At 44.0% G+C, this 21,221-nt stretch overlaps 1 protein-coding gene across 10 annotated transcripts in view; it reads right to left on the bottom strand.

The window, feature by feature from the left end:
- The window catches only part of tgo (Aryl hydrocarbon receptor nuclear translocator homolog tgo), a 942,634-nt gene that overhangs the window by 325,516 nt on the left and 595,897 nt on the right, over positions 1-21,221 (bottom strand). For 6 of the 10 annotated variants that reach the window (XM_071670630.1, XM_071670447.1, XM_071670262.1 and 3 more), the window contains exon 4: positions 19,183-19,203. The exons of the other annotated variants lie outside the window; for them this stretch is intronic. In XM_071670630.1, coding sequence (XP_071526731.1) covers positions 19,183-19,203 — 21 coding nt within the window. The remainder of the gene's footprint in view (positions 1-19,182; positions 19,204-21,221) is intronic. 10 annotated transcript variants of the gene reach the window in all.

Here is a 21,221-nt window from a genome sequence, read left to right as displayed (position 1 = left end):
GACGATATATTCAATTGGATCTAAGTTAAAGTACCCTAGATCTTTCACTGATAAATCCCTTAAGTTAGCAAAGAAATAACTTTACAGAGTTGAGCCCAAACCTCCCATTGAAACCAAGAATCTTTTAGTTCTCCCTTTTAATGATAATCTTACTTTATTTCCCATGTTGCTTAAATCCTTTAATGGAAATGTTGCCTTTAGCAATAATAATACTATAAAGAATATCTTAATCAGGAATTCACCAGAAAATTCTTCTGGATGCAGCTATAAAGTGCCATGTAGAAATTGTGATAGGTTTTATGTTGGGCAGACTGGTAAGGCTCTTTCTGTTAGACTTAAGCAACATAAACATAGTATAAGAACGGGACAAGAATCAAATGCCTTGTTTAATCACGTTAAAAACTATGATTACTGTATTGAATGGAGTATTGCCATCTCAGTAATTAACTCTAACTCTGTCAAAACGAGAAATATCACTGAATCTTCTATCATTAAATACACAAAGAATTATAATCTTATTATTAGTGAGGGTCTATACAAATTAGATAACTTTATTGTTGATAAAATTTGTAAAATGATAAGTTTATGAACGCTCGTTGTCTGTCTTGGACAATCGCATGTTTACCAAATGGCGTCCTAGCTTCGTCTCTTCGATGTATATCAACTGACTGTTATATTTTTCTCTTATGTCTCCCCTGATGATGTGATTATTACACGAAAGTGCACTTGGGAACTTTTCGTGTTTCATTTTCCCCGTGGATACATATATATATATATATATATATATATATATATATATATATATATATATATATATATATATATATATATATATTCCTAATAGTCCACGAGAGAGAGAGAGAGAGAGAGAGAGAGAGAGAGAGAGAGAGAGAGAGAGAGAGAGAGAGAGAGAGAGAGAGAGAGAGAGAGAGAGACCGGGCTCAAACTCGGGCGCCCAATGGTAAAATTCTGAACATGTCAATATCATGATTGAATGTGGATTACGAGAGGTGGGGTGATCATAAGTGCTTATGCACCTGGCCACGAGAAGAATGATGAAGAGAAGCAGGTATCTTGCGGGCAGATGAGTGAGTGTGCCCGCAGCATGGATACAAGCTATCAGGTGGGAGATTTTAATGCGATAGTGAATAATGTGGCAGTTACGTGTATAACTGAGGAGCATGGAATACTTAGTAAGGTGAACAGTTTGTATAGTAGTGTGCTAATAATGTACTGGTGACAGGAAATATCTGGTTACAAAAGAGGGACGTACATACGTATACGTGGGTGACTAGCAAAGATGGAACGCGGGCATTACTAGATGACGTAATAATCGCTGGGCGTACAAAGCTGAGATTTCTGAATGTGCACGAAGAGAGAGGGGCAGCTGGTGGGATGCCATTATTACTTGGAGGGGACGAGGGTGAAGAAGATTTGTGAAGATTTTCGGAAACGAGAAAAAGGGTGAGAAGAGGTAGGTGAAAGAATGTGAGCTTGGAAGCAAGACTTGCGAGAAGAAATACCAGGAGAGATTGAGAAAAGAATGGCAAAAGGTGGGAGTAAACGACGTTAGGGGAGTAAGTGAGGAATGAGAAGTATTTGGGGAAGCAGTGCTGGCATGTACGACAGAAGTGTGTGCCATGTGGAAGGTGGCAGGGTGAGAAAGGATAGTGAGTGGTAGGATGACGAAGCAAAGCTGCCAGTGAAAGAGAAAAGGGAGGAGCATTGATGATACTTAAGAGGGAAGGCGTGTAAGTGACTGGTAAATGTATAAGAGAAAGCGGCAGGTCAAGTGGAAGGGGGCAGTAGCTGAAAAAGAGGACATATGAGCGTTGGGGTAAGGGAGTATCAGCAAACTTCAGGTACAACATGAAAATGTATTAGAAGGTCAATAGTGTGAGAGAAACAAGAGAACAAATGGGAACGTCTGTGAAGGGGGCAAATGGGGAAGTGGTAACAGTGATGGGTTGAGTACTCTGAGCGAGCAGTTTGAAGGATTGTTCGATGAATCTGATGACAGAGTGTAGATGTAGCAGATTGGAGGAAGGCGAAGTTAGAGTCAAGTGTTTCGGTGGAGAGAGAAAAAGGTGGTGAAAGCTTTGTTTATGATGTAATGTGGCAAAGGAGCCGAAGTGGATGTTACTGCAGTTAGATTTCTCAAGAAAATGGGTGACTGTATTTCTAATTAGTCAGTTAGGATTTTCAGTGTTCATATGGATCACGGTGAGATACTTGAGGATTAGCGGGATGCATATATAGTGCCACTATATAAGGGCAAAGGGAACAAAAGAAAATATTAAGGGAAGGGAAACAAAGGTGAGTGTGCAAATTACAGAGGTATATGTTTGTTTAATGTGCCTGGTAGGTTGTATGAAAGAAAGAAGATTAAAAGGGAGGTGACGATCAGAAAGCATCATCAGACTGGGGAGGAATCCCTGTATGCGGCAAGGGTGTGTGTTGTCACCATGGCTGTTTAATTTGCTTATGGATAGGGTGATGATGGAGGTAAAATCAAGGGTCTTGGAGAGAGGGCCAGATTTGCAGTCTGAGAGAGGTGACTGGACTTAGGAAATAGTTATTTTTGCTGATGACACGGCTCTGGTTGCAGATTCATACGAGAAACTACATTGGTTAGTGTCTGTCTGGGAGAGTGAGCAAAATCAGAAACTTAAGAGTAAATACGAATATAAGCAAGGTTTAGCAGTGCAAAGAGGCAGATTAGTTAAGGAGGGAGTTTGAATGGAAAAAACTTGAAGAGGTGAGGTGTTTTAAAGACAAAGTAGTAGGCATGGTAACGGAGATGAATCATAGGGTGAATGGGGGACAAAGGTTCTGGGAGCACTGAGGAATGTTTCGCAAGATAGATCACTATCTGGGAGGGCGAATATGGGTACATTCAAAGGCATGGCAGTTCCAAGGATGTGTAAGGATGCGAGGTATTGTTCCGTATGTAAGACAGTGAATACGTGAGAAATGATATTTCGAGGAAAATATAAGGTGTGAAGAAGGTGGATCGCGTAAGTAATGAGAGGGTAAGGGAGAGGTATGGTCACAAAAAAGTGGCTGAGAGAGCTGAAGGGTGTGATGAAATGGGTGAGGACAACGACGATATATGTGTTAAAAGTGGAGGGAAGAAGGAAAGACCCAATTGGTGATGGAAAGGAGTGAGTGACATTTCTGAGAGCTAGGTAGGGTAGGAGAGTGAAAGGCATGCAAGGGATATAGTGAATAGGAGCGATGTATGCACGGCACTACGCACTCTCAATGGACTGAACTGGGGCATATGAGGCAGCCGGGTGACACCATGGACAGGTCTACGAGGCCTGGTTGTGAAAAGGAAGATGAAGTTGCGAGCAATTGAGGCCTTTCCTTCCTCTATTCCTGACGCTATCTCGCTAACTCAGGAAAAGGTGAACAAGTGTGACACAAAAGATTTTACATAAAGTTAAATGTATAAACTAACCATACAAAGTTCAGCATGCTTAGGACTGACGGGTCATTTCTTCATAACAGTCGGTAAAACCCAGCAGTTGAGGCAGCTGGCAGGCACCCAACCAACCGAGCAGTTCGTAAACCCTGGAAGCCAGGCTCGGTGACCCATATGATGGTCAGGTCGTGGGTCACCCTAAAACCTGTCTTTTTCAGACCTGGAGACAAACTCACACGGTACTTGTCCCCCGCTTGTGAGACAGCATGTTAGGTCAGACGCCAGGCCGCAAACAGTCATTAAACGAATCGTTTCCATGCTACTAGACCTTGCAAAGTCTGATGCCTTCGATACCACGACCACCTTGTTTGTCTTATGATCTTTTTTAGCATTAGAGTACCTGGTCTTTGTCTCGCGATCGGTCGTGTCTTATCAGAAGATACCTTCAAAGCGACGAGCTTCAGGTTTTCTCTAATATTCATATCAACGAAGTTGATTCTCTTTCGTATCAGCTATGCCAGCCTCATGCCTGGTGACCCGTGACGAGCTGGGTCACCTGGCAGGGTCACCGCCTAATGGCTACCAACTTTAGACTTGGTGACCCGTGAAACACAAGGTTCTGCTCCCCTCAGCCAGACCTGGCCACCCATGAAGGCAGTCCTGGGGTTTACCAGTGTTGTGCCATCCTCACAGACATATATGCACGAGACTTTCAAGTTCAAGCGAGAGAACACTTCCATGGATCCAATCCAGTTGTCGCTAAACTAGCAGCTTTGAGGATAATTCGAATGGTGTTAGTAATATGGTCCTCCATTCGTACGTATTTCGTGTATCTCACCACCCTGATGTTTGGCTCAGTAATTTTTCAAAGAAATAAATCCTGCCAATCCATATATACTTCATTAATTCCATCATAAAAACAATTTAGTCTCGTCAAGAGAGGATATTCATCATTAAGTCGAAGTTTACAACTGGAGAGATCAAAACTGTGTGAGTGTTCACACCATTCTCGCCTGGTCATCTTGCTAACTCACAGTACTGAACAATATGAGTGTAACTATCACGTTTTTCCCCCACATCATCTGGTTTTACTAACACGTTGCCTGAACTCCGACATCATGGCTCACTGGAATTTCCAAGTCGGGTTGACAAAGTCAAGGTCAGTTTGTTGATGCCGTGCGAGCATTCTGAACACGTCAACGGTGTATCTCTGACAGGACGTGTGTATCTCTACAGTAATCTGGTTAGTCTGGAATTCTGAGGTTTTCTTCAGTGCAGGCACACATTACACCACCACCTGCCACTTACTATCTCATAGAGCACGACGGTGCGACCCTTGACTAAGTATGACCTGACCTTTGACCTGACATACATACCCATGGATCGTAATGTCGAGCTCAAGGTTTGTAGTGTCGCACACAAGAGGTTAAAGACCTACCAGTTCGTACACAAAAGCGCAAAAACGATGTTTACACTTTCGAACTGACATAATATGACGTAAAGACGAAACAATCCGAAAGTTTACCAATCTGAACCCTGTAGTTCACTGGAATAAAGATCGTTTTTGTGCTCAGTGTACATCGACCAGGCTTGACACTATGTACGATATATGCACCCCATTATACACGTAAGATAAAAATTATTTGGGTCAAGTATGATATTAACCAATTTCAGGCATCTTTAGTGCATGAATCGTTTATTAAAATTTACATTCCGAGTTGTAGTGATAATCGATATACTTCCAAGTTTATATAAAGAATATAACCAAAGATGAACGCTTGGAGTCGACATAGAGTCTCAGTATGGCCGAGTGAGCAAGTCCCATCAAGTGAGCCTTTCACAACCATATCCCGGAGCACGTCACCAATGGAGATGATTTTCATATGTCCACCAAACAAGTTCTTGATCCTGTCATGGTTTGCTCGAGCTCCCGTGCAAATACATGAAACGAACTTATACACCAGGAAACGGATAGGTATAAACATCAAAACTGGGAAGGGAAGGAATTCAATAACAAATAAACATACATTTCTTATACGTTGGTAAGAATATCAGGAATGGTAGATGAGTATGCCTGGTGACGCTGTTGTTTGTTGAAGGTAGACTGAGTCTCCAGGATACGAGTTATCATGGTCAGGCATCTGGTAAACCCACACAGTTATCAGTTCTCTCTTGCTTGAACTCGGGACCCTGCCACTACAGACGGCCCGGCCCAGACCAAACAAGACAGAACCGACAACTGTCTTGGATAACCAGACACCCGGCCTTGATAGCTCACACATTGACCCTGTCATCAGTAACAATACGTATGACCATTACAATCAGCCCCGACACATGTAGTGTACCAGGAGATGTGTTACAAGTACCCTCAGGGCAGGTGCAAGGTAAACAAGCGGGTGGTAAAGTGTACGGACCATTAGGTACTCAACCATGGGTGAAGGCAGAGCACCCCGCCAAGAGCAGGCATCACCGTGGATTCACCAGCACCACTCCCTCCACCTTACAACCAATACCACGCCATCGCTTACGTCCAGCTTTACTCTTCTCAGATTCATTGACGTATTTATGTCTCTTACGTGCCTGTATGACGTGCATGTATAACAGTATACATTCAGGTGTGTCGAGCGCCTGTAATGTCTTGCCCACAACATACCATGTATATCTCTATACATTAAGTCTTGTGGAGTGCCTGTAATGACTCCTCCGCACCATACCATGTATAACTCTATACACTTATATCAGTAAAGTGGCTGTAATGTGTTGCTCACACCATATACTCAAGCACGTCGGGTGTCTGTAGTACTGTCTTGCCCGCGACATAGCATGTGGGGCGGCAGGTGAAATAATTGCCTAACAACGTATCGCACGTGGGCACAGCGGCTGCCACCCTGACATACACGTGATAGTCACATCACCACTCCTCCACAATACTCCACCACTACTCCAGTCAATCCTGTACAATATTCCACTACTCCTCCAGCCACCCCTGTACAGTACTCCACCACTTCTCCAGCCACCCCAGTACAGCACTCTACCACTCCCCCAGCCACCCCAGTACAGTACTCCACCATTCCTCCAGCCACCCCAGTACAGTACTCCACCACTCCCCCAGGCACCCCAGTACAGTACTCCAACACTCCTCCAGCCACCCCAGCACAGTACTCCACCACTTCTCCAGCCACCCCAGTACAGCACTCCACCACTCCCCCAGCCACCCCAGTACAATACTCCAACACTCCTCCAGCTACCCCAACAGAGTACTCCACTACTCCTCTAACCATCCCAGTACTATATTCACCACTCTTCTAGCCACCCCAGTACTGTACTCCCTAATAACGTTCGTCATCTCCCAATACCACAGTATTGGGAGATGACGAACGTTAAGGTATCCAGTACCATAATGACGCCTTAAGTATCGTTGGGTTATAGAATCAAATCAATACACTTGTCCTATCCGCGCCTTAATGTCGGATGTGAACCTACATTTAGAATACAAGAAAACAGCGTCTGCTTGATCGGCCCAGGAATATGTGATGACCTACCTACAAGTGCCTACAACGAGAAGGAAACAATCACTGTTTGAAAAGTATGCAGCCACCACCTACAGGCATATGTGCTGTTGAAATAATCACATATTGTATAGGAGACGATAAACCTGAATATTACTATCACTACGCCAGACATTATGACATCCTTGGCCTCCCCACCAACAGCCCATCTCCTGAATAAACACCTGTGTTCCTGTGTGCTCTCGTTTATCCCTCATACCTTCACCGTTTATCAGTGGGTTCAACGTCTTCATCACTGCAATAACCATATAATACAACAACCCCACGTCCACAACACTGTCGACGACCAAGCAAAAGTAACGTCTTAATCAGAATGGTTCTATAACACTCAAGTTTTCACCCCTGTGACGATGTTTAACGTACGAATATTCAGAAGACTGATTAAAAACTTCCAATATAACATGAATCACGGCGATGTTTGTGTAGGAAAGTCCAATACTCGTCACATGTTCCCGTAAGCGTCTTGGCTTATGCCATCAAGCTTCATCAACGTAATGAAAGGGCGCCACAAGAGCAAATGGCAGAACACATCTCGATGATGGAGGGAGGAAGAGGGAAGGAGACCAGGTCACTGCCACGGGTTCTATGTTGCAAAGAGACGAGCTCGATGTATGAGGAGACAGTACTGTATGAACCAGGTGTCACATATGGCAATATGTCGTTTATTGAAGACTTGGGGGTCTATGTGACATCCGCCTGAGTATACAGAGGGTAAGCGACAAGTGCCCAGTGATCCGGCACTTCAGGAGCTGTTAAGTGTCACTCCTTTATCTCAGGTTGCTGTCTCTTCTTTCGGCTGAACCTAAACGTGGGCAACTGGTTTTCCTCATGCAAAATACCTGGCAACGCTTAGTTCACACGACTCGCTCTTACTACTTTCCTGCGGCGAGCACTAACGTTAGCCCTAACTTTTGAACAAAGGTCTCTGCGTAAGTACTTGTAAATCATATATATATATATATATATATATATATATATATATATATATATACAATAGAAAAGTATTGAAGGGACAAGTATGCAGTCTGCTGTGGATGAGATGGCTAGGGAAGTGAGTCAGTTGTTCGCTGATAATACAGCGCTGGTGGCTGATTCGAGTGAGAAACTGCATAAGTTGGTGACTGAGTTTGATGAAATGTGTGAAAGAAGAAAGCTGAGAGCAAATATGAATTAGAGAAAGGATATTAGGTTCAGTAGGGTTGAGGGCCAAGTTAATTAGGATATAAGTTTGAATGAGAAAAACTGGAGGAAGTGAAGTGTTTTAGATAACTGGGAGTGGATTTAGTAGTGGATGGAACCATGGAAGCGGGAGTGAGTCACAGGGTGGGGGAGGGGGCGAAGGTTCCGGGAGCGATGAAGAATGTGTGGAGGGCGAGAACGACGTTATCTCGGAAAGCAAAAATGGGTATGTTTGAAGGAATAGTGGTTCTAACAGCGTTATATGGTTGCGAGGCATGGGCTATAAATAGGGTTGTGCGGAGGAGGGTGGAAGTGTTGGAAATGAGATGTTTGAGGACAATAAGTGGTGTGAGGTGGTTTGATCGAGTAAGTAATGAAAGGGTAAGAGAGATGTGTGGTAACACAAGGAGTGTGGTTGAGAGAGCAGAAGAGGGTGTATTGAAATGGTTTGGTCACATGGAGAGAACGAGAGAGGAAAGATTGACAATGAGGATATATGTGTCAGAGTTGGAGGGAACGAGGAGAAGTGGGAGACCAAATTGGATGTGCAAGGATGGAGTGAAAAAGATTTTGAGCGATCAGGGCCTGAACATACAGGAGGGTGGAAGGCGTGCAAGGAATAGAGTTAATTGGAACGATGTGGTATACCGAGGTCGACGTGCTGTCAATGGACTGAACCAGGCCATGTGAAGCGACTGGGGTAAACCATGGAAAGTTTTGTGGGGCCTGGATGTGGATAGGGAGCTGTACACAAAAGCGCAAAAACGATGTTTACACTTTCGAACTGACATAATATGACGTAAAGACGAAACAATCCGAAAGTTTACCAATCTGAACCCTGTAGTTCACTGGAATAAAGATCGTTTTTGTGCTCAGTGTACATCGACCAGGCTTGACACTATGTACGATATATGCACCCCATTATACACGTAAGATAAAAATTATTTGGGTCAAGTATGATATTAACCAATTTCAGGCATCTTTAGTGCATGAATCGTTTTTTAAAATTTACATTCCGAGTTGTAGTGATAATCGATATACTTCCAAGTTTATATAAAGAATATAACCAAAGATGAACGCTTGGAGTCGACATAGAGTCTCAGTATGGCCGAGTGAGCAAGTCCCATCAAGTGAGCCTTTCACAACCATATCCCGGAGCACGTCACCAATGGAGATGATTTTCATATGTCCAACAAACAAGTTCTTGAACCTGTCATGATTTGCTCGAGCTCCCGTGCAAACACATGAAACGAACTTATACACCAGGAAACGGATAGGTATAAACATCAAAACTGGGAAGGGAAGGAATTCAATAACAAATAAACATACATTTCTTATACGTTGGTAAGAATATCAGGAATGGTAGATGAGTTATGATATGCCTGGTGACGCTGTTGTTTGTTGAAGGTAGACTGAGTCTCTAGGATACGAGTTATCATGGTCAGGCATCTGGTAAACCCACACAGTTATCAGTTCTCTCTTGCTTGAACTCGGGACCCTGCCACTACAGACGGCCCGGCCCAGACCAAACAAGACAGAACCGACAACTGTCTTGGATAACCAGACACCCGGCCTTGATAGCTCACACATTGACCCTGTCATCAGTAACAATACGTATGACCTTTACAATCAGCCCCGACACATGTAGTGTACCAGGAGATGTGTTACAAGTACCCTCAGGGCAGGTGCAAGGTAAACAAGCGGGTGGTAAAGTGTACGGACCATTAGGTACTCAACCATGGGTGAAGGCAGAGCACCCCGCCAAGAGCAGGCATCACCGTGGACTCACCAGCACCACTCCCTCCACCTTACAACCAATACCACGCCATCGCTTACGTCCAGCTTTACTCTTCTCAGATTCATTGACGTACTTATGTCTCTTACGTGCCTGTATGACGTGCATGTATAACAGTATACATTCAGGTGTGTCGAGCGCCTGTAATGTCTTGCCCACAACATACCATGTATATCTCTATACATTAAGTCTTGTGGAGTGCCTGTAATGACTCCTCCGCACCATACCATGTATAACTCTATACACTTATATCAGTAAAGTGGCTGTAATGTGTTGCTCACACCATATACTCAAGCACGTCGGGTGTCTGTAGTACTGTCTTGCCCGCGACATAGCATGTGGGGCGGCAGGTGAAATAATTGCCTAACAACGTATCGCACGTGGGCACACCGGCTGCCACCCTGACATACATGTGATAGTCACATCACCACTCCTCCACAATACTCCACCACTACTCCAGTCAATCCTGTACAATATTCCACTACTCCTCCAGCCACCCCTGTACAGTACTCCACCACTTCTCCAGCCACCCCAGTACAGCACTCTACCACTCCCCCAGCCACCCCAGTACAGTACTCCACCATTCCTCCAGCCACCCCAGTACAGTACTCCACCACTCCCCCAGGCACCCCAGTAGAGTACTCCAACACTCCTCCAGCCACCCCAGCACAGTACTCCACCACTTCTCCAGCCACCCGAGTACAGCACTCCACCACTCCCCCAGCCACCCCAGCACAATATTCCAACACTCCTCCAGCTACCCCAACAGAGTACTCCACTACTCCTCTAACCATCCCAGTACTATATTCACCACTCTTCTAGCCATCCCAGTACTGTACTCCCCAATAACGTTCGTCATCTCCCAATACCACAGTATTGGGAGATGACGAACGTTAAGGTATCCAATACCATAATGACGTCTTCAGTATCGTTGGGTTATAGAATCAAATCAATACACTTGTCCTATCCGCGCCTTAATGTCGGATGTGAACCGACATTTAGAATATAAGAAAACAGCGTCTGCTTGATCGGCCCAGGAATATGTGATGACCTACCTACAAGTGCCTACAACGAGAAGGTAACAATCACTGTTTGAAAAGTATGCAGCCACCACCTACAGGCATATGTGCTGTTGAAATAATCACATATTGTATAGGAGACGATAAACCTGAATATTACTATCACTACGCTAGACATTATGACATCCTTGGCCTCCCCACCAACAGCCCATCTGAATAAACACCTGTGTTCCTGTGTGCTCTCGTTTATCCCTCATACCTTCACCGTTTATCAGTGGGTTCAACGTCTTCATCACTGCAATAACCATATAATACAACAACCCCACGTCCACAACACTGCCGACGACCAAGCAAAAGTAACGTCTTAATCAGAATGGTTCTATAACACTCAAGTCTTCACCCCTATGACGATGTTTAACGTACGAATATTCAGAAGACTGATTAAAAACTTCCAATATAACATGAATCACGGCGATGTTTGTGTAGGAAAGTCTAATACTCGTCACATGTTCCCGTAAGCGTCTTGGGTTATGCCATCAAGCTTCATCACCGTAATGAAAGGGCGCCACAAGAGCAAATGGCAGAACACATCTCGAGGATGGAGGGAGGAAGAGGGAAGGAGACCAGGTCACTGCCACGGGTTCTATGTTGCAAAGAGACGAGCTCGATGTATGAGGAGACAGTACTGTATGTACCAGGTGTCACATATGGCAATATGTCGTTTATTGAAGACTTGGGGGTCTATGTAACATCCGCCTGAGTATACAGAGGGTAAGCGACAAGTGCTCAGTGATCCGGCACTTCAGGAGCTGTTAAGTGTCACTCCTTTATCTCAGGTTGCTGTCTCTTCTTTCGGCTGAACCTAAACGTGGGCAACTGGTTTTCCTCATGCAAAATACCTGGCAACGCGTAGTTCACACGACTCGCTCTTACTACTTTCCTGCGGCGAGCACTAACGTTAGCCCTAACTTTTGAAAAAAGGTCTCTGCGTAAGTACTCGTAAATCATATATATATATATATATATATATATATATATATATATATACAATACAAAAGTACTGAAGGGACAAGTATGCAGTCTGCTGTGGATGAGATGGCTAGGAAGCGAGTCAGTTGTTCGCTGATAATACAGCGCTGGTGGCTGATTCGGGTGAGAAACTGCGTAAGTTGGTGACTGAGTTTGATGAAGTGTGTGAAAGAAGAAAGCTTAGAGCAAATATGAATAAGAGCAAGGTTATTAGGTTCAGTAGAGTTGAGGGCCAAGTTAATTAGGATATAAGTTTGAATGAGAAAAACTGGAGGAAGTGAAGTGTTTTAAATAACTGGGAGTGGATTTAGTAGTGGATGGAACCATGGAAGAGGGAGTGGGTCACAGGGTGGGGGAGGGGGCGAAGGTTCTGGGAGCGTTGAAGAATATGTGGAGGGCGAGAACGACATTATCTCGGAAAGCAAAAATGGGTATGTTTGAAGGAATAGGGGTTCCAACAGTGTTATATGGTTGCGAGGCATGGGCTATAAATAGGGTTGTGCGGAGGAGGGTAGAAGTGTTGGAAATGAAATGTTTCAGGACAATATGTGGAGTGAGGTGGTTTGATCGAGTGAGTAATGAAAGGGTAAGAGAGATGTGTGGTAATAAAAGGAGTGCGGTTGAGAGAGCAGAAGAGGATGTATTGAAATGGTTTGGTCACATGGAGAGAATGAGTGAGGAGAGATTGACCAACAGGATATATGTGTCAGAGTTGGAGGGAACGTGGAGATGTGGGAGACCAAATTGGATGTGCAAGGATGGAGTGAAAAAGATTTTGAGCGATCGGGGCCTGAACATACAGGAGGGTGGAAGGCGTGCATGGAATAGAGTGAATTGGAACGATGTGGTATACCGGGGTCGACGTGCTGTCAATTGACTGAACCAGGGCATGTGAAGAGACTGGGGTAAACCATGGAAAGTTTTGTGGGGCCTGGATTTGGATAGGGAGCTGTGGTTTCAGTGCATTACACATGACAGCAAGAGACTGAGTGTGAATGAATGTGGCCTCTCTTTTCTTAGCGCTACCTCTTTCTCTCTCGCGCGGGGGGGGGGGGGGGGGTGCTGCTACTGCTTAATGTGTGGCGGGGTGGCGAGGGAAATTGATGAAGGCAGCAAGTATGAATATGTGCATGTGTATATGTGTATATGTCTGTGTATGTGTAGCTATGTCTACGCTGAAATGTATAGGTATGTATATGTGCGTGTGTGGGCGTTTATGCATATAAATGTGTATGTGGGTGGGTTGGGCCATTCTCTTTTCTGTTTCCATGTGCTACCTCGCAAGCGCGGGAGACAGCGACTAAGTATATTATATATATATATATATATATATATATATATATATATATATATATATATATATATATATATATATATATATATATATATTATCCCTGGGGATAGGGGAGAAAGAATACTTCCCACGTATTCCCTGCGTGTCGTACAAGGCGTCTAAAAGGGGAGGGAGCGGGGGGCTGGAAATCCTCCCCTCTCACTTTTTTTTTTTTTTTTTTCCAAAAGAGGGAACAGAGAAGGGGCCCAGGTGAGGATATTCCCTCAAGGGCCCAGTCCTCTGTTCTCAACGCTACCTCGCTAATGCGGGAAATGGCGAATAGTATGAAAGAAAGAATATATATATATATATATATATATATATATATATATATATATATATATATATATATATATATATATATATATATATGAATGATACGATCCTTGGGATGATGGTGTGACCTCTGACCTGGTCAGGGATTTGACCACAAGAGGCACAGCCTCAGGAAGGTCACTGGTGATGCAGCCTCCAGTCTTCCTCAGCGGCAGGCTGCAATGATATGCACCCAGGGATCCGGCCTTACTGCAGCTACACAGAAAGTTTTCTCAGCTTAGATGAAATAACGGTGTCACTTTATCACTACTGAAGCCATACTCACAGTCACTCATGCCAGAACGCTTACTATTGTCTGTTAAGGAAGCTAATAAATACATCTCAAGCAGACATGTCTAGCTAAGTCGTCTGTCTGAGAATATCCCACACTTGTATCTGCCATAGGTTTGGCGTCCACTGTACCTCCCTCCCGGTACTGCATGCGACGGTGCACTTGTACCAAATGATACACAAACAACGACGGATGTCTTCATGATAACAACGTAGGTGATTAAGCAAGCATCGTACACGTCATCCTGTCAACAACCCAGAAGGCGGTTCGACCAAAACATGTGATCTACCAGTCCATATCATCCAGGTACACCTTACAATCACGGGAGGGGTCTCCTACAACCCTTCATCTGCCTTACGTTTCAAACATAATTCGCCTTTAACATGATTCGTCTTGAAACAGAAGACAACGTGTGTTACTGTGCCTCCCACAGTTTGTGTGTGGAAAGCAGCCACTCGAGGACTGGCAGTGATGAAGCCTCCTTCTTCTCTGGAGCAGCTAAGCTGAGGACTTCTCTTCCTTTGTCTTCACATAACTTTCTTCCTTAACGAGTCAGTCGTACATACATTAGCGGAGTCCTGATTAATATATATCTCATACTTTCTTCTTTCACCAGAGATGGCCTTGACTGGGGCAGGTTCTGCCCTTATCATGAGGGTCGCTATAAATAACAGAACTACAGCTCTCTGTCCAGTAAGCCTTAGTTCAGGATGCATGAGTGTTTTCCGGTGTAGTGTGGCCGTGCGTCCCAGTGTGGTGGTGGGGGGTACAGGGCTTTCCGAAGTGTTAGGGGTGGTGCGCCGGTGTTAACCCCCGAATGGTGGAGACCTGTGGACCACAATCCACCGACCCCTGTCAGGTTTTAGTGGGTCAAGCGGCCAGTAAGTGGGGTAGTGAGAGGGACGGGGATGGGAGGGAACGGCCAGTGAGCAGGCAGGTAGCACCTCTCACTGGGAGGACAGCAACACGAGGCGCGTGTTGCCTGGCTATCCAAACCATTACACATGATAACTCCCATGCCTCATCCACACTCTCATCCACTGCATCATCCCAATCGTCCAATGTGTACCCACTTCCTGAGTAACTCACCCACCCAATCTGAACGACTCAGTCACCCAAACTGCACCCACCCACCCAATCTGCTTCCACCTACTGCATGACCCACACCCACCCAATCTGCATCCACCTACTGCATGACCCACTCACCCAATCTGCACCCACCTATTACATGACTCACACACCTTTGTGGCACTGTGTGTGCAGGATTCTTAATCACACATCTGAATGTATTTTCTATTCCGTCTTTCCAAACGTCTACATCAGATGCTCCTTCCCACATACTTTCTTGGGGGCTGATGTGCTGTAAGGAGAGGTGAGTGGGAAAGTGCTTTATTTCTTTCCCCTGCCATCTCCAGCCACTTAGATTATGAATGCAGGGTATTATCCTCCAGCAAATAACCTCGTCACAGACCATCATGTCATTCATCATCTCACATCCCCTACGTATTTACGACGAACTTGCGAGCGAGGCAGAGTACAACGTGTCCACAAGAGAGCCACGTTCCTAATTCGATACAGAGCTAAGGTCAGATGATGTTTGTCCTTGTGATCAAAATCCAGGAAACCTAGATAGAGTTCAGTTGAGGATCTTCTTTTCATGAATCAAACATAGTTTATACGATATCTCTGACTCACTTGATTTTGAAGAAAAAAAGGGGGCTGATAATTAAAAATTCAGCGAATATCATTGAATATGAGTACAGTCCGTAGTATGATCTCAAACACTTTGATACAGACCTGTTCAAATTAAATGTGTGTGTGTGTGTGTGTGTGTGTGTGTGTGTGTGTGTGTGTGTGTGTGTGTTTGGTACCAAGATGGTATGACCACCATCACACGTGGTGCTGTTAGTTCTCCTTCCTCCACCAGAGACAAGATACCAATGATCACCGTCTCTCCTTCAGTGTGAAAGTCAGTCAGTTGTGGTGCTATCTGTGAGGGTACGGGGAACCCACACACACGAGAGAGCCAGCCAGCCAGGCTCGACAGTCGTGCGGGACACGACCTTCTGCCTCCACCTGTCGCTTACCAAGCAACACTTGGCCACTCCCACGCCACACCCGCAATGACACTCGTTACCGTAAGCGTTCACTCAACGTGTTGAGCACGACGTTACGACCCTTGGCCTTCGACCTGACCCTTACAAGTTGAGTCGAGGTCCAGATTATCACACCCAGGGGTCGAGCCCCTGGTATCTGAAGTAGCCTCCGGGCTGGACTGGACTCAAGCTGTTGGCCTGGTATGCTGGTCGATAAGGCTGTTGGAAATAACAGCTTGCAGCCTATGGAGCCCCCATAACCTATCTGGTGTGAGACGTATTGTATTTGTCCAACATTCTTACTCTTCTCGAGAACCCTGTGTGCATCCCATCCCATGGTCTTCCTGATGGTGAGAGGTTAGGTGTTACAGTTTCTCGGATGTCTAAGATGTTCTCTCTTTTTGCGCATACCGCATCTTCCGATTTCAGGGGTAGCATCTTACATACATCCATGCCTGTCGCGCTGGTAGGATGTTATGTTAGGGCAAGCTGGGGGCCATGATTACTACGGTCCTCTAGGAACAGATGGTAATATAACTCTGCCGCCTGTGCTTCAGGAGTACGGCCTCATTGGTTTCAGTTTTACCTCATCTGGTTCCTCTGCCACATCAATATGGGCCATGACTGATCACTGAACACTTTTTACTTCTGCAGTTTCGCCAGCCTTGTAGGGTGATGTAGAACACTGCAAAATTTTATTCGCGGACTGAAACCTTGAAATGAATCTTCATTGGTTTTCCTTCCCTAGTCTTGACGCAGGAGAACAACATCGAGTCCTGCAATGGTAACTGTTGCTGAGGCTACCTTGGCAAGACATTACTTCCAAGGACTCCGTGATGACGCTTCTCATCTGCTGGCAGATTTAACCTTTAGAGAACCACATTCACCTCCCTGGAGCACAATGGCTCGACCCTTAAGCACGACGCTGGCATGACCCTTGAACACCATCACAGAGTTTCGGGAGGTGATCTGTTGCCGAGGTACAGCCCTAGCAACAGTTAACCCTGCATGACCCAAGGTTACTTACTGCATAATTACTATCATCAGGACCTTGTTTACTCGTAAACACTGTGTATTTAAAGCCTACAGATGCGGTAGTGACCTTGAAAGAGCCGATGACACTTTAATATGCATATAAAACATCTTATACCAAGCTTACAGGTAATCTCCTAACATACAAACTTACTTGTACCAACAAATGTCACTTATAATCTCAGTACCCTGCAGCTACCTGGCAGCTATCTCGTGTAAATAATAACTACATAAACGACTACATAAACCCTAAATATTCCCATAAAGTCCGAACCTACAGAAAAACATAACAGGTATAGTAGAATCCAGGTTCAAGCTCTACAAAAATGCACCCTCGCTATTTCTAAACCAGTTACCCTGAAATAAACTTTACGACCATTAGGGAACATAGTTCTATCAACATAACAATGGGTCCATAACCGGTAACAAGACCAGAGTAAATTGTACCGGTATAAGCTACGTACTCTAGGGCAAGCGTGCACTCCTGAGCACGAACCACTCGACTCGTCTCCCTGAGAGCTGATTCCTCCCCATCCCTACCATTAATAACTACACCAAAGACAGGACTTACATCATATATCCTCTCCTACATTTATATTCATTCATCCTGTCTGTCTGTATGTCTGTGTTGTCCTCTCCATGTTTCACCGTCCTGGCTCAGTCTATATGGATTAGTTACCTACTGTCCTGGTGGTATCTTCTTTATAGACTATAACGACTTCCGTTATCACTCTCTTCTTCTTCTCTCTTTATATATATATATATATATATATATATATATATATATATATATATATATATATATATATATATATATATATATGTTAGTTTTCTGGCAGAGTTCAAAGTAGGATATCAGCACTTGCTGGAAACAACGTATCTACGGCATGCTATTACCTATAGCAGTCCGGAGGTAAACAAATAAATGATAATGAATATAAATATAAATAAATACATGAATAAATAAGTAACCAAATATATAAGCCTATATGAAACAAGAGTTAAGACACTTCTGAGGTTGTAAACGAAAATCCAAGCTTGCTAAAACTCATGCTGCTGTTCTTATGGTTTTCCTGTATGGCAATTTCGATGGTCAGGGGGTTGGTGGGCTGTGAAGCCAGACGGTGCGCCGATATGACACTACCCGGAGAGAACACTGCTCTCTCTCTCTCTCTCTCTCTCTCTCTCTCTCTCTCTCTCTCTCTCTCTCTCACACACACACACACACACACACACACACACACACACAGACTCCTCCACCCACACGTGGGCTGCTGGCTTTCATTCCACAAACATACAATCGCTCCTTCTCATGCAAAACACTTGACAACACGTAACTCACACACGACTCGGTTCTTCGTAGCTGTATTTTCCTGTGGTAAGCGCTACGCGCTAAGCCAAACCCTGCCTTGTAGCAAAATCTCGTCGTATGTACTCTCTCTCTCTCTCTCTCTCTCTCTCTCTCTCTCTCTCTCTCTCTCTCTCTCTCTCTCTCTCTCTCTCAGAACTAGAGATGTTATCCACCAAAACTAAATCACACCTCTTACTTTCACAAGACTTTGCTTACACACACACACACACACACACACACACACACACACACACACACATACACACGACTTACCATAACCCTCAAGATCCTGGCGTCCACTGTAAAACCGTGACAAGACATCCCAGCTCGACAAGATTACATAAAACATGAACAAAAAGGAATTGCTGCCACCACAGTTCTCTCTCACGCCACTCATGCGGTAAACATACAGTAGTGGAAAATTATGAAGACAATGAAGAACCATGCAATTTCCTCTAACCAATGCAAAAGCAAAACACCAGCAATTACAAGAGCATTGAACATAAAAAAAGTAAAGGATTCCATTCATTATTAACATACAATAACCTTTTCACTGTTAACATTACCAAGTGGGTTAATGAAGTAACATTATGACGAATTAGTAATTAGTATTATTACTGTCATTAATACATCAATGATCAATATAAGTTTATCCCCTTAACGTGCATTCGAGTCCATTTTATTTTGGTCAAAAGATTAAAATGTACATCTCTGTAATGTTCTTCAAAACAAGAAAAGTACTTACAGGTGGTTATTCGGCCTTCGACTATAAAGGAAATAAATATTAGTGCGAGGGAACATTATATGAGCACGTATTGCATGATTCATTATTTTCCACCACTGTACAGAGCAACCTCATGATAGCACAATATATCCAGCATCATCATCATCATCATCAACATCATCATCAACATCATCAACATCATCATCAACATCATCATCATCATCAGCATATAACAAACATGACCAAGTGATAACAGCTCAACTGTATTTCATTGAGTCGTCAAACAATTCCTCCACAACCCACAGACAGTAACTGTCAAATATGACGATTGATATATATATATATATATATATATATATATATATATATATATATATATATATATATATATATATATATATATATATGCAGAGGTATAACGGACGGGAGTATGCATATACATACCAGCCATATTTGACAAGCAGATGTCTGGGACAAGAGAAAAGTCGAGAAAATAAAGATCAGAAGTATTAGGTGAGCATCATGTGAAGACTGGGTGTGCGTGTAGTGGGATCAGGAAGATACCTCAAGTATCAACTGCTCATTTGGAGTGTGTGTGTGTGTGTGTGTGTGTGTGTGTGTGTGTAATCCATCTGTTACAACTGTACAGGTGAGATGTATGTAAGAGGCAGAATGATGCGTGGGTCAGTGTTGTGGTACAGACACAAAGTCAACTAAAAGAAATGGAGTGAGGCGGTGGAAAGGGTGCGTTGCGGATGTGAGGTGTGTTAGGTGAGGGGGGAAGGTATGAGAGTGTGACCACCCGTGTGTGTGTTAATAACAGAGGAAGGTGCCACAGACAGAATACGGGGGGACGGGGGTACAAGACGGTGTCTCAGTGGACAGGACGGGGGCCAGTGACAACATGGACAAGTGATCACACATGAAACCACGACACTACACATAGCAAAGCGAGTCTACTCACATAAACCAGTAGACAGGAAGGAACGAGTGCTACTATGTAACATTTAAAAACGATCCGAAGACAGGAAGAAACCAGTATAAAAATTAGTCAGCATAAAGGAAGGAAGCAGTAATACATGAAAGTATCAATAAGCAAGAATGAACCAGGAGACGGGAAGAACAAACGGTAACACACACGTATGATTACGTCACAGAGTAAGCCATGACACGAAATGTGATAACAGTCAGGTGCCAGATAACAGTCTGGTGTCAGATAACAGTCAGGTGCCACATAACAGTCTTGTGTCAGATAACAGTCAGGTGCCACATAACAGTCTGGTGTCAGATAACAGTCAGGTGCCATATAACAGTCTGGTGTCAGATAACAGTCTGGTGTCAGAAAACATTCTGGTGTCAGCTAATAAAAAGGAGTCAGGGGAAAGGCAGGAAACAGAGAATATGATAAAGTGTATCATTAGTGAAGTGAGTGGACAGGAAGGAACCAGAGACTACATAAGAAAATTACCTCGGTAAAAGTCAGGGAGGAACTCGACAGTATGGCCAGATTTCGGTCAATGACCCACGACCGTATATATCATTAACCCTAACTTATTCCTATCATAAAAAAAATGGCCTTCAAGAAAGAAAAAAGAGAGAGATAAGTACATAAAAAAACCTAAGTTAACCCATTTATGTGAGGTCTTCCATCGTGAACACATTTTCCCTCTCATAACCGTAAGACTTGATGCCATGCACCACTGGACAGGTTGGTACACAGACGACAAGAGCGGCTGTACAGAATGAAGCAGAGGTGTAACATTTGATGGTTTTCTACAACTTTCCTGATGAATGAAATCAAACAGGTGGACTTGGCTGACTTCCTCATGCATTTTCACCACTGCCACATGATAAAACAACAGCCTGTTCTTAAGGAACCCCTTGACGGTGGTCGAGGCAAGAACAATGTCCAACCAGTTAGATCTGTAAACTCACACATATTGTAACTCATACACCGCTCTTAATACACTGTTAGGCATCTGAGTGATACGCTACATCAACTGAAAATAAATGATCAAACAACAAAATGCAACTCAACAAAATACATACACTGGACTGGG

Source organism: Panulirus ornatus, chromosome 1 (assembly GCF_036320965.1).
Source record: "Panulirus ornatus isolate Po-2019 chromosome 1, ASM3632096v1, whole genome shotgun sequence".
Lineage (NCBI taxonomy): Eukaryota > Metazoa > Arthropoda > Malacostraca > Decapoda > Palinuridae > Panulirus > Panulirus ornatus.
Note: the sequence above shows the minus strand (reverse complement) of the source record. Positions and strands in the feature narration are given on the sequence as shown.